Source organism: Caloenas nicobarica, chromosome 5 (genome assembly GCF_036013445.1).
Source record: "Caloenas nicobarica isolate bCalNic1 chromosome 5, bCalNic1.hap1, whole genome shotgun sequence".
Taxonomy (NCBI): Eukaryota; Metazoa; Chordata; class Aves; order Columbiformes; family Columbidae; genus Caloenas; species Caloenas nicobarica.
In genome coordinates this window covers 18225450-18240495 of record NC_088249.1, presented here as the reverse complement: position 1 = coordinate 18240495, position 15046 = coordinate 18225450, and the positions used below count along the sequence as shown (strand labels likewise).

Here is a 15046-nt window from a genome sequence, read left to right as displayed (position 1 = left end):
GCAAGTGAAGAAAACTTCCCCCATCCAGCTGATCTAACGACTTCATCCAAGACCTTCGCAGCAACCAAAACCATGCCAGACTGAGCCTTTCCCTGAAGATTTGTCTAACAACGCACAATATAGCAAGTCAGCAAAGTTGAAATGAAAAAGAAGGAGGAAATACTCAATGGATAGAGTCATCAGACACCCTGACACCCCAACAGCTCACTAAATAAGGAGACTAACTTCTTGGTTAAATGTTGTCACATGGAAGTTAAATGAAGCATCAACACTGAGAGTGACTTGTTGTAAATCAAAGAAATTAAAAAGAAAGGGGTAACAAACATGTTCTTTATGGCATCTGGGAAACAAGCATACACTTCATTAAATTATCTAGCTCGAGGTAGCCAATATTTAGACCAGTAAGGAAAATTTAATAGTATTTATTGTAAATGAACTCAAAAAAGTGGAATAGTAGAGTAGGAAAGTATCCTGTAGGGACAGCCTGGTTCTCTGCCTCTTCTGTCATCATCTGGCACATGCATTTATCTCAGGGCTGTCTTCCATCACCCATCTCTTGTAGCACAGAAGAAATCATTATAGACAAGAGATACAGAGTTCCTGCTACTATCTGTCAGCTTCAGCTTCTTTCTGCCAATCTCTCTTCCAGGACAGTGTTTAGCAGAATACTTTATCTCAGGCTACAAGAACTGAAAAGAAGAAATGGCTAATGATGTATAATTGATGGGACACCAGAAGTTGCCAAAAGCAAATGTCATCTGCCAAATGTGTAACTTTATTCACTTCAACTCTCTTATCCCAGGCACAAATTTGATGCCATCTGCCTAACTTCTTCTATTTTACTGCTCAAGGACAATTTTACAGCTCTTAAATTCCACAGTCTGTAGTCCTAACAAACTGTGAGTCAAGGATGCATCCAACAAGTCATTTACTCTAAACAAAAATTTGAGGCATGGGAAGAGAAGTGTATCCTGCTAATCCTATCTCACTCATACCTTGTCTAAGGACACTTAATAAAAGTTAAGTCAATTTTCTGAGTTATTTTTTTGTGTAAGCAGAAAACCACAGCTAGCAAGTCTTCATTTTGGTGATGCTGGAGCTGCCCAACAACAAACTCGACCATCCTGCTAAATTAAAGTATGAGGAGTAGGGAGAAAGAAATAGAAAGTATTTCATAAAAATAAGTTTTCTTTCCAATTCTATTTGCGCACTTTAGTGATTTAATATTGAAACAATGAAGTAAAAAAACCCTAAAAATCCTCTTTAATAGAAGTTGAGGATGCCAATCCCCCCAAAATGCCAGCAACTGGAATGGAAAGTTTCAACCTTATGAAAATGTCTTTTACCAGTTTTCACTTTGATACAGAATTGTCACAGCAAAAATAGCTTTGTGAAACTTTTTACTGTCAATGACTTACCATTTTCTGATATAAAAAAGTTAAGCTGGAAACTCTCTAATAAGTTATAATAAGTGACTTGTCCACAAACAGTACAAACAGAACATTACAGTTATCAAGTTTCATATACAACAAAAATGTCCCAAGAAAACAGCATGTTCTATTTGATCCTATTTGGAGGATTTCTGTCTGTTATGAAGGCAATTTTCTATAATTTTTTTGTCTTGATTCCACTTGCATTAGCTTAAAAAGCAAACTTCATTGGGGTACAATTTTAGAAGTATAGAGGTACAGTATCAATAGATCTCTTTAGGGAATTACTTCTCCTCCCACCAAATTTAAAATATATGTATCTATTTTGGGTTTTACATGCTTTGAGACAAATATTAATAAAGATTTCCAGACCAGAGAGATGTTGATCTCTCCCTTGGAAAGCCTGCTTTTTAAGAAGCACCCAGCAAAACCTCCATGCTCCTATCTTCCCAAACATCCTTACCGCAGAGCCTCAGTCTTCCGTAGAGAACCATCCGCAAAAACCGGGTTGCAAAGCCTCCTGAAGGCCGCCACTTTCCAGCTAACCTGGGTCAATAGATGGATGTTGAGAGCTGAGAGGACTCTCAGTTCCCTGATTTCTACCCAAGTCCTTTCTCCAAACACTGCTTATAGCTGTTTGCAGTATTAAACTTCAGCTTGAGCAATGTACTTACATTTGTGTGCAATTCCCAAATTACATAGCAACGGGCAAACAACTATTCATGAACTCGAAGCTATGCATAATATTGCTGAGTCAGGAGCTTCCTGAATTAAATCAAAATTTCCAGTACAATCACGTTGACTACAGTGCTGTTTCACTAGAAACAGCAGCAATACATGACACACACTCCCTCCTTGCTGCTCCTTCCCTCGGAGCAAATGGTTCCAAGTTCAGGGTGACCTCACCAATTCAGAAGGTCTTGCTACCTAAAATGCTAACAGCAACCTGAATCTCAGGAAGCCCAAACACACTGCAAAACCACCAAAACCAATCTCCATTTCATTCACAGCAAACACAGGTTGCCCAGAGAGGTGGTAGATGCCTCATTCCTGGAGACATTCAAGGCCAGGCTGGATGGGGCTCTGAGCAACCTGATCTAGTTGAAGATGTCTCTGCTCATTGCAGGGGGTTGGACTAGATGACCTTTGAAGGTCCCTTCCAACCCAAACTATTCTATGATTCTACAATTGCTTGGCACAACTAAACGACATGCCCAGGACGATACACTTTAAAGAGTCAGGAATGCTACATCGGAGTGACAGCTGGTAACATTTACTTTCACAACATTGGTAAGAATTGAAGTAATGGAAATCTGAAAATTGTATAAAACCAGCCCATGGGCTTCATTGAGCTAGTACCTGTGACATCTCAAATGAGCTTTACTGTTTGTTCACCATCTCCTTTTCTTCTGTCCTCCCTGTGAATTAGATTCCCATCAGCGAAAAGAGGCCCAGAAATTTGACACAACTCGCCCAAGATGGCCCAGCCAGTATCCAGTCCCCTGCAGGTCAAAATACAGTTTCCAGTGCAAATCGCGTATTTTGGAACTAATATTCATGTACTGCCTACTAACAAAATCCAAAGTACTTGTAACTTGTGATAGCTACTATTGAAGAAAAGCAGGTGTTTCAGTTGCTGTTTCTTTTTAAACGTAATCAAACTATACAAAACTTGATGAAATACAAGGACTTCCACAAACTGAAGAAAAAAAACCTTTTAAAACTATGTTCCCACATGCCCTTTCTTAGCATATCGCAGTATCTTTCATGCTTTTTTCTTGGTGCCAGCTGGATTGTGTGTTTCAGTAGTCTTGCACAGCGCTGGCTACTTTGAAGTTCTGCCTTTAGGTACAATCTAGAAATATTTTGTCTGTGAAAATACTGCAAAGTCTTAATATTTAAGAATTTTTTTTCTGATGTCAACACCCCAACTATAATTGTGACAATGTGAACAATCAACTTCCTGAGCCTATAAAAACCTCACAAACACAAAATCATCCTAATACCAGTATTTTACTCTTTTATTCAGCCTTTTTTTTTTTTTTAATGAAAAGTAAAGCACGGTGTGACTGTGGTAAATGGTAAGCAATGTTCTTGCCAGCTCAGACACCATTTCAAGATTTCATACAAAAGCTGGTTTTAAAATACATATGGGGTTGTTTGCAGTGTTTCACACCTGTGTATAGAATTTTAAATGTTCATTTAAAACTGTAAAGCTAATTAATCAATCTGTTACAAAGCAGGAATAGTTTACTCTGCATTTCCTAATGTCACTGAGATGGGATTCCTTTCTGACAGACTAACTCTAAAAGAATAAACTTTAATAAGACTTTGAATGATGGCTCTAGCTAACTTCTTCCTAAAGATGCTTCTACCATCCACATTAGCTAGATGAGAACGGATTTTCATCCTGGTAGCTTTTAATCCAAGAAGATGCCTTCAAAATCAAAAGCCAACACACGCAACCATCCACACAAACATGAATCCAGACTTTCACAATCTGCTTTGGAGATATCCAAGTTTCACAATGATGGTTAAATGTTTGTAGGACAGACAAAGGCCTTAATGGACCAGAGTTTAAAACTTTCTGGCTTGTGAAGTTGTTGTACCATGAAATGACACTCAGGTTCTGCCTCCATCTGACCGTCTTTGTTGTGGAAGTGACTGGCACACTTGGAGTCAGACTCTCAGACCAAAAGGGTGTTTTCAGTCAGGTATGAACACCTGTGGCCAAAGTGTAAACTACGTCCCTCTCCCTTCAAATCACTTCCAGGCAAGCTTGTCTTCAAGAGGTGGGGCACTGACAACCTCTTCTCCCTGACAAAACCTTTCGTTTTTCCTACCTACGCACAGCCAGAATTGCTCACCCTTCATGCTGCACACGCCCCTGAAGGCTGTTTAGGAGAGGAGGGCAAGGACCACTCTCGTCTCTTTCCAGAACAGACAGTTTCTTGGTACATCGTGTTCTCCCCAGAGAGGAACTTCTCAAGAGGGTTTCTCTGGCGGGGTCACCAAGCAGCCTGGCAAGAGCTCTCCTTGGCTGCGCAGGAAATGCTTTGATGGTCACAGACTCTCTTCCTCAGGCAGAGTATCAAAGTGCAAATCAAGGCTTCCCTTGGAATTTGGATTTGGTTACATGAGCTGGAACAATAGCGGTGATGCTAGGCAGGCTTGATAATGGCTTCTATTTTAACTTTGCTTTTATTTTTTAGAGCTGTCTGTCACTTGGCATTACGACCGTGCTGGCTGGCCAGCGATATGTATTTGTTTTCTTGTACTCCCCGCTTTTGTGCGGCTGTATTCCCCTACAGAACCCTCTAATACCATCACTGCAAGCTCGGTGGGGCAGGATGATTCCTGCCCTACTTGCAGAGCCCAGCGGAGTGGGGACGAAGGGCCCTTCGCTGCTCGGTTAATACAAGGCATCCAAACCTCAGGTCTGTTCACAGAACAAGGACAGGACTGGCAGGAAATGAGACCTTTCCTTGCTCCCCGGAGCCTGCCGACTGCCTCGCATCAGACAGCGCAAAAATGCCAAACGGGCAGGATGTGTGCAAGGAAGGAGCTGAAACAGTGCCCAAGTGAATGGAAAGTATCCAGATGGCTGTGGTAACTCACACGATGGGAGTCAAATCAAAACAAAATGAAAACAAAACCATATGCCATGTACCCTTCGCTCCCTTGCTCTCTTTCTCTCTCTGCCTTTCTCCTGGCTGTTGCCCCAGGTCTTCTATCTGTATGGATAATAGTATGTTACTCAATTACATGTATGCCATGAATAACAATAACCCATCTTTTACATTAGAGATCATGGATTACTGTTATTCATGTAACAAAGAATGTAATATGAACCACAAAATTATACTCATGTAAGGGTCAAGGAAGTGTGAGGGTCTGCAAGGGAGGTTATAGTTCTTCATTAAATCCTTCTTTTTATCTGGTATGCTGTATACTTACAAAAGAGAATATTAACTTTACATGTCTATGTTGCTATATGCTATAGAAATATCTACTCACAACCTGCTTGTATCTCAGGGGGAGTATTCAAAAGCATCATGGCAGTGGCAGCATCAATGTCAGGATCTGGAAAAATCAACCAATAAATACATTATTTACAACTGGGCTAATCTTCTTGCCCCCATTGCTAAACTATAGGTTCAACCAAATCTCTGCAGTGAAAAGGTATAAGAGTTCATTACTCAGAGGGCTTGTTGATCACACATTGAATTTACCCCCAAACTTGCATGTGATCCCATTGCTACTGTTAAGTAGAGCACAATGATGAATGTCACCAAATGATACTCATGTGTGCATGGTACCTTCGCAGTTACCCCCATGAATTCACTATTTAATTCCGTGGAGAGTATTTAGGTTTCATTACAAAGGGTCTGTGAAAGCAGGTGCAACATCACAATGTGGAAGCAACACACGGGGATGAGCTGACAGTAGAGTGGGAAAGCGTAAGGAACACTTACAGCTGGGCAAGTACAGAAGATGACGCTCGGTCATTTTGATTTGTCAATAAGGATTTCGGAAATGTTTGAGAAAGTGTTAGAAGCCAAACTGCTAGAATTAAGGGGGGGAAAAAAGAAACTAGCATTTCATCGAAGCACTAACTTATTTGCATCCTCGTCCATTGTCACTTTAATATAAGCAAAAATCATCGTCCGGCTGCTGTTATTCTTAAATTGGTTTCTGAATCCATCACAAACCGTCAGTTGACAGATGGTAAGTTATAGAGACAGAACAAAATATGATCCTTTTTTAACTACATTCAGTTGCTTCACACACAGCAGCTCGGCTGCTATGGAAATGTAGGTAGCTATGACAACAGTAAACAACCCCAGAACGGCCACTGAATAAGCTGAAAAGAACATCTGCCCCAGCAAAGCGTCCCAGCTGCCCTGGGGCGCAACTTGCTAATCGTGCAGTGATGCCGTGTGACAGAGAAAGCCGCCTATGCCATGTCCAAATAAATGAAGTGTGCAATTGAAGCAGACATAAAAACGCACACCCTGGCTGACTGCTGCCTCTGTGCTACTAAACTGAATGACTAATGAGTATGCGCTTGTTGTTTGGGTTTTTTTTTTCCAGCTTGTCAGTATTTATACTAAATTACATACCAAAAAGTTCCATTTACTGCTAATAGCTTCATGGCACTTTATTTTGGCTATTATGTCAGAAAATCACTTTTCATTGTTAAAAATATATGCATATTGAACATTTATATATATCAAATCTATTTCCAGTAATGTGATGTGGTATAAAGTCCTGCAATTTATTAACAATACAAATGAAGTAGAGAAGATTTCAATATCTGCTTAAGCAAAACAGAAATTCACTTGGCTGATTAAGGAAAAAAAATGATTTTTTTTACTCATTTATGTACTATTTTTCTGTGAATAGCTGGAAATACACTTCTAATAGCTACTCTATTATTTAACTGCTGAAACAGTAAACAGAGCAACAGTGTCCCGGGTGTAAAACTAAATTTGAAGCAGCAGTAGACTAAATTATTATAAAAGGTGCCCACATACTGGAAAGCAGGTGCTTGTCTGTCTCCTGGACAGGTCAGCGTATCCTTCTCCAAAAGTCACCAGCAGACTACTGCGAAAAGCAGCTCCACCAACTTATGTTCGTCTTCAAGTCTGAAGATACATGACAAGCAGTACTCCTGCTGCAAGCAGCTATGCTCAAAGTGCCATTTCCACACAGCTTCTCTCCCCAACACGTGCCACGTTGCAGGACTGGGTCCGCACACCACACAGCCCACTCAGCAAGAGCTCCCTTTAGCCAAACTGAAGATGGACAATCTGTCTAACATTGAAAAGTAAGACAGAAAGCAAAGAAGCCTGAGAAATAAAGGCAAACCAACCCAGAATTCTTCCATCTCTTTCAGACCATAAAATCAGAAGATTGTTAGGAGCTGAATTTACCATAATTCATACAGACAACTTCAGCATTTGCTTATTGACGGTTCCTCAATTTTGTTTTATTGTTTTACTTCAAATAAGGTCCCAGCACCGGGTAACATTGTAGCATAATGTTAATTTTGCTGTTGAAAGAATAAAGGACGCAACCAGAAAACACCCCACATTTCCTGCTGACTTTGGGTTTTGTTTGTGTACCAAACTGTGCTTTGAGATAAAATTGATGAAACCGGTTTGTCCTGAAAGGTGCACTCTTAGCCTTCGGGCCACTAACGGTACCACCACGTTTCTGTAATGACCCCACAACACTAACACGAGCTGTTTACAACACAGCTGCATCCACAGCAGCTGTTTTCCAAAGAGCAGCCATGATTCCAGCCCACCCACAGCTGCTGCAGTGCCCAGCTCTGTTTCTATTGGTATATTCTTGAAGAAACCAGACAGCTCTTCCGTAACGTCTTGGCAAAGGTAGAGAGGGCTTGGAGACAGGCACCCAGAGTGATGTCAGTAGGATCCAGGACAATGTGCTTCTGCAGAGAGATAAGAAAAAGGAGGGACTGGCTGCACGAGGAAGACAAGGGCTGAGGCCCAGCAGAGGTCACACAAAGAGGTGCAGAAGCAATGTTCGAGCGCAAATCCAAAGGTCAGTTCATTCTTGCACAGCGTTTACACTCGCAATCTGCAGGTGTTCTCCTGAGAGGGACCTGAAGAAGAAGAGCCAAGGAGCAGTCACGAGGAGCAGCACTGAAGGCAGGCAAGTGAAGGGTGCCTCTCCTTGGACCGGCATTTCCCACTTTGGCTGCTGCTCCCCCACGCTGATGGCCCTTTCCCCACAACCGGCATCTTCATTAAGGCTCTTCCATGCAGATCCTCCCACTTGTAGCAGTAGGGCCTGACCTTGCGTGGCAACCTGACCAGCTTGGGAACTGGATTCTCTCCCTTCTACCCACCTGTCTGCATTTCGGAGGCTGTGGATTTCTGCTCTACCTGAAGTCTGTGATCAGCATAAAGGCCCCTGAAGTTATTAACAGTAGGTGGTTAGTGAAAAATGATTGCAGGAACATCTTTCCCTAGGAAACCAGGTTAAAAATAACTCCATACAAAGTTTTGGAATTTAGATAATTAAGTATTTAAATGAATGCATTCTGGTTTCTTTTCACTAATTAAACTAAGTGGTGAATTGACTGCATACACAAACTGTATGTTCATGTTTTGCTAGTGGAAGTAGATGATCGGCTTTCCCAGTGAAAAAGGAAAGTAAGGAAGAACAAGACAAAGGATTGCGGTTGTTGTACGAAGAACGAAGAGTACGTCAGAGTCACAAACGGGCAACATCAGAAAGTGACAAAAAATAGTGACAAAAAATTGCCAGCAGCCACAGGTGTCCCTAACAGCCGACTGCTGTCTATACACTCAGCGCTTCACGCTACAGTCAGAAGTTTCAGTGCTTGGTTCCTCATCCACCAAGTGTCCTTCACAGGGTATCAGAAAGGACCTGGAAGAAACCTGAAGCACTTACACAAACCCATAAGGCATGACAGCAGACACCCCAATGCAGTTCAAAGCCAACAGGGGCAGGAATTCCACCACAGCTGCAGCACCTCCCCTTGCAGGGGGAGCCTACTGCTATTTTTGCCAGCATTGCTTTCAAAGACAAAACTTCCTGTGATGGAGGCGATACCAACCAAGGGTAAGTCACAAACCTCATGGCAGGTCTGCTTGTTGCATTTTAGATTCAAGCCCCTATTCAGCGAAGTGTTCAAAAGTGAACACCAAATCGGTAAGCAGCATCTAGTTCTTTCATTGAGGAACTAACCTACAAGTTATCACTCTGTGGAACTACAATCTAGTGCATATTGTCAAAACGTGCTCCGAGCCAAACTTCCATCTGCACGTTACTTGTACAGCTCAGAGTCTGTCCTGCACAGACATGTGAAGTGGTGAAATAGTAGGCATGAAATATTTCGGCATGAGATTACATACAAACATTCAGCAAGGCAGAGGATAACCCTCAGGTAGCAGATTGTTTATTTTAGACTTGACAAAAAATAATTAAAACCAAACAGGGTACCTGAGAAAGCCAGATGTGACAGCTGTCCTTTTATTATGTTTGTGATCTCTGATCTGAGCTAATTTCATAGAGAGAGGAAGTGTTTTATATTTATATTTATTTTGATATTTTTATTTCAAACTTTGATGCGACTTAACTGAATGCTTCGAATCCATTCCCTTCCAACAAAATTGTAATAAAAATTAGGGTAACACAGTTGCTCTTGATTTTGCTAACAGGTATTTATTTTTACAGCCATACTATAAGGTTTTAAAGAAAACAGCAGTTGAAGCAGTTCAAAGCAACCATAGTCTGAATTTTCCAGCAGAGATGCCTAGAGAGAGGCACTTAAAATGCACATTTAGGTACCACTAAAATGTTACTGCAAACTGATGAAAAAAAAAATATGGTTAGTAAATAAACTGCACCATCTGTACACTACAACCATTGCCATGTTATCTCATCAGGAAGGAATTTATAAGATCTTCTTTTCATTTAAAGTTACTACAGCTAAAACAGGACTATGTTTGTAAAGAATTTTACTTCAACCTTCAGTATGCTATTTTTCGGTCTCTTCTACTTCTGCCTCAACATCCTCCAGTGCTTTCTTCCATTCAAATACTCTGCTCTAGCTGGAATTCATAAAACTTACTGCCACTGCACTCAGAAGATAAAAGTTCAGTTTATTCCATTTCTATAAGATCAGTCTTTTCACTCCCTGCCTCAACTCCTAGCATAGCCCATCCCTACACATTTTTTGTGATTTGATTCTTTGATATTTTCCATTTTCAGCAGCAGGAAAATTTTGCAAAAGCAACACTGTCTTCCACCTTTTACCTTCAGGCTTATTAAACTGCAAAAGAGCAAATAGCAGCTTGCCCGTATTTAACTTGTCTGTTAATAGATGTGCCTTTTCCCTTCCCACATCATGATGGTTAACCTTGGTATGAGTCAGGTTAGGTCAAAGACATCAGAATAATTAATAGAGTGAAGGCAAGGGGTTTTTTTTCCCTATTTTTAATTTATTTTGCCTAATGACAGAATAAGAGCATAGCTATTAAAACAAAACTGCAATGTGCAACATAGAAAGAAATACCTGAAGAGAGCTGTAAGTACTGTAATTCTGTCAGACTCCTGGGTGCAGCATGCCACTGAGTCCACTGCTGAAATTTAGATTTAGAAGAACTCTTAGAAGAAACTGAATGCTTGTGGAAGCATATGGTAAACCAACAGGATTCAGAACCAAGAACTAAGGATGAAACAAGAAATCACATCAATACCTTGACAACAGTGCATGGAAGACCAAGAGTGAGAATTCTGGAAGCTACATAATAGAGGCCAGGAGGAGGGAATTTCACTAGCAATACAAAATGGTCTTTTTTTTCCTTTGAAAGGATCTAGTATGAGACACAGAAGAAAGGTACGGGTCTGAACAAACTAATAATTTTTTGGTTTTTTTCTAAGTTCACTACCAGCACTGCCAAGTAAGCTATGGCACAAATTATTCTGAGAGGTCTAATTTTCAAAAATACAGAATATTTGTAACAAAAGCCTCCCTGCTCCTCTACTTCATTAAATTTGTCTCGTCATGAAGCCATATGTACATTTTCCATTCTCTAACAATACCATTTTATCAGCTGAAAAACTGTATAAACAAGCAGTTACAACATATATTCTTGTTAAAAATATCAGCTTTAATAAAAAGAATGGTAGGAGAAAGAATTAAAGAATGTCTTGCATGTGCCCAAACTCAAAGAGCTTAATCTATCATTTGGAAAGCTGTATGAAACCAGACCATACCATCCTAACCTTTCATCTCAATAGTAAAGATTAAGATCAATTAACTGTTAAAAGAAAGACTCACAACACTGATTTATATTTTACCAGATAAAAATCTTTAAGAGACAGATGACTAAAGAAAGATGAGATATACGACTTATATGGAAAAATGGCACATTATAATACATTCTCTGCCTAAAAAAAGGGCAGAGATGTTTCCTTTGTTTTGTTCCTTTATTTTCAAGATAATTTTTCATTTTGGTGTATATTACTGGAAAGTTAAATTTTCAGTGCTGAGGGATGTAAAAATAGAATTACCTATCGCAAAGGCAACAGTAAAATATTTTTTGACTCCATCCGGCTTGTAGTACAGAACAGAAAACAGCTGGAGAAACCACTGGCCAGTGAGCCTAGCACAGAAGAAGAGAGAAACAATTTGCTGTTCCATCATGTACTTACCTAATTTGCGATCAGGAATTTGAACCATCTTCTTAACCCCTCAGCTTCTACAGTGGAGGACGGGACTATGAGGGCTGTTACTCCTTGCAGCCTTACAGGTTGCACACATGTTTTTATTGACCAAAGGATACATATACACACAAACACACATGCTCTTTGTCCCCAGTTATGCAGGTGTGTGTTATCTCCAACTGGGATATCAAAGTCATCATTGCTCAAGCTTTCATAATGTCCCTGCTGCTAACGATAGGTTTTTCTTCCAGCAAAGCTGGGGGATGGCTGGCAGGAGGAAGCCCTCTACAAAACTTTGACCATTAATATCAAATAAACCAGACCTTATTGTCCCATACAAGTGTTTGTTGTAAGCACTCATCTCCTTCTTGTGCTATTTCAAAATACATTCGTGTCCGCCAGACCTCGAGAACCAAGTACGTTTTCAGTCCAGCAAGCACAGGACATGCCAAGTGGAAAAGAACCGATGCATCTTGCATAGCCTGAATGACCCTTGGAGAAATTGTTTAGAGTCCTCTCACTCTCTCAGCCACTGGCTCTGCAGGAACAAGTGGCTTTTAGGTACTTTCACTGCAAGATGAGTCTTCAGGAGGGCTTCACCCAGACATCCCCACTGCTGGAACCACCATGGCACAACCCACAGCATGACCATGGCAGGGGAAGGCTGGAGGAGGCGAACATGAATTCCACACCGGCTTCCAGATTCAGAAAGCCAAGGAGGAAAGGTCAGGTAAGCATGAATGCAACAGTGAGAAAGGTATTTCAGGGATTTGAAGGAAAAAAAAAATTACTAATGATGAGAAAAGGGGTCAGGCATGTGACATCACCAGTGAAAGGACTGTGCGTAGTCTAACTAGGGAACCAAATGCAGTATAAAACCAAAAACAAGAATAGAAAAGGTGAACAAAAAATCAAACAGCTAAAATAGCTGCCTGCTAGTAATGCAGGCAGACCGACAAAAAAGGAACTCAAGGCACTAGCTCTGTTACAAGAAAATTTACAAAGAGGGTGGAATGGCAATTATTACTGAAACAGGTGTCAGAAGGTCTGTGCTTTTCAAGGAAAAGGAATATAGGTTTTATGCGGTAGGAAACTGTCACGTGATAACAAAACTGCAGACTTCGGGAATAAAAGAGAAGAAAACAGAAAATGTCTGGAAATGCTGTGGAAAGATGGTCAAAGAAGACTTCTTGGAGAGAGACACTGGGTCTGCTCTTGACTTCTTATACCAGATATGGATCTGGATAGAGCTCTGCATCATTAAAGAAATGGGAATTATGTCAACATGCGAGACTAACGTCACAGTATAGATTGGAGAACAAATGCTATTAGCCATGGTAAGGCCAGTTATTCCTGGATGTGACAGCTGACAAGTTTCTTTATCCACATTGCTGAATGCACAAGAATAGATTATTTTCTGCTCTTTATCTTAAGTAATGAGGATGACCTTGGAACCTGGAACCACAAAGTGATTCAGTTTAGATTAGGTGGGAAGGATAACAGCATGCCCAATTTTATTTAAGAGCAAGTTTTGATGAACTAAATGGTTCCTCTGGAACCCCTGGGAAACAGACTGCACTGAGGAACTCCAGACCTCAGCCCGGGGGAGGCTGCAGTTCCTGCAAGTCACTGCGCAAAGAGCTCGTTCCAACCTGTACCCTGAAAGAAGTAGGAAAGATTCAGTCTTTGAAAAGGAGAACAAAAAACCCAAGCTGGACAACTGAACCGACATGGAAATCTACTTTAGGAGAGAAAACAGGGTCTGGCTTGCTTAGTTAAGCAAAACAAAAGCAGAAAAGAAATAAGAATCTATCAAAACAACGAGGTGACCATGGGATGCAGGGGGGGAAGCAAGGAAGAACCACTAAGTTTAAAGACCATTTCAGTAAAGCCACATTAGCTGAAGACAGACTGGTAACCAGAACATTTTAAGACAACAGAACAACGGTATTTTGGAAACCTCTGCTAACAGGAGCTGGAACAAAGTGAAAAGATTGAATGTGAGTTTTCAGAATTTTCAGTGTTGCTGCTCACAGTGTGACCCAGAGAGAGTGACTCTCCAGAAGCTGCCTCCTGAGCTGTGCTTCTCTAGGGCAGGTAAGGGCTCTGCAAAACTCTATGACACAGAGGGAAAGAGTGCAAAAACACAGTCATGAAGAAACAACGCCTATTTGCACAGAAGTTCATCTGCATAAACCTGCAGAAGCAGCAGGATGATGTCTGATGCTCCAGCACCAGACCTCGCACCACTTCATGACAAAGGTGACCTGCAAAAAGCTCACGGGCAGTGCCATCGATGCACAGGGCCCACGCCTGTCAGCTTCCAGCGTGTGATGAGCCTTGAGCTGCTGAACTTGAGCGGGACACCTGAAGCTCGGTGTGTCTCTGGACCTGGAGGAGCGCAGTGCGGAGCTGGAGCCTCAGAGCTGGCAGTCCGCACAGCGCGGAGCGGTGATGCCAGCCCACAGCTGCCATCCGCAGCCGGCCTGAGCTCTGTCACAGCAGCCTGAAGCATGTCAGTGAGACCCCCAGTGTAATGAAGAGGAGTTGGCCAGAGGCTACTCCAGTAGCACTTGCACCATGGCAATATGAAGGAAGGCCAGCGAGAGAGCCATGTGAGACCTGGCTTGCAAGTGTCTCATCTCTGCCACTGCACTCCCATGTGGTCATATGAACTTCTGTTCAGACTCTTGCCTTCTCTGTCCTGTGTTCCTCTGCGGGACGGTGGAGCAGGCCGAGGCAGGAAGGTGCTGAGAGGTGCCAGCAGGCAGAGCCTCCTATGTGGGGAACGGGGAGAACCAGAGGGGAGGGACAGTGGCCCACAGCTTAGGGAGGTCTGTGCACAGGAGTTTCGCCATGGACCTAGGACAGGCTGGGAAAACTAGCTGCAAGCTCAGCAGTTCCCACTCTGCTGTACGCTGTGCAATCCTGGGTTTCAAGGTGTGGATGCAGGCGGGACAGCTAGAATTGCCGCCACAAGTATGTTAAAAAAACCCAGTATAAGCATCACCAACTAGCAGGCACACGGGCAGACAGGCGTGCAGTCTGCTGGGGCTCAGCTCGATACCACACAGCCCTGCTAGCCAGCCCAGGCTTGCCCTCCAGTTCTAGGGTAGGTGTTTTTCCTCCAGAGGGACAGTGGATAAATGGAGGTGTGTTCATGATGATTCTTGAGTAAAGTCACACCTGAGTGAGCACATCACCTTTTGTTTGTAGAAATATGTCAAAGACAGACAGGTATATTATAAATAAAGAGAAAATCAAAGTCTGAACTATTTACTTCCCTTCTTCCTAAGATTGAGACCAACTGTCACTAGTACGAATCCATGAATAAACCAATAAATCAAATTACCAGTTTTGAAAACTATTATTAAACACATCAGAAA

General features: G+C 41.8%; 1 protein-coding gene across 6 annotated transcripts in view; it reads right to left on the bottom strand.

Moving 5' to 3' along the window:
• FOXN3 (forkhead box N3) overlaps positions 1-15046 on the bottom strand; it is a 214243-nt gene that overhangs the window by 23342 nt on the left and 175855 nt on the right. For 3 of the 6 annotated variants that reach the window (XM_065635756.1, XM_065635755.1, XM_065635758.1), the window contains exon 5: positions 5448-5513. The exons of 2 other annotated variants lie outside the window; for them this stretch is intronic. In XM_065635756.1, coding sequence (XP_065491828.1) covers positions 5448-5513 — 66 coding nt within the window. The remainder of the gene's footprint in view (positions 1-5447; positions 5514-15046) is intronic. One more of the 6 variants, XM_065635757.1, reaches the window with a different exon arrangement.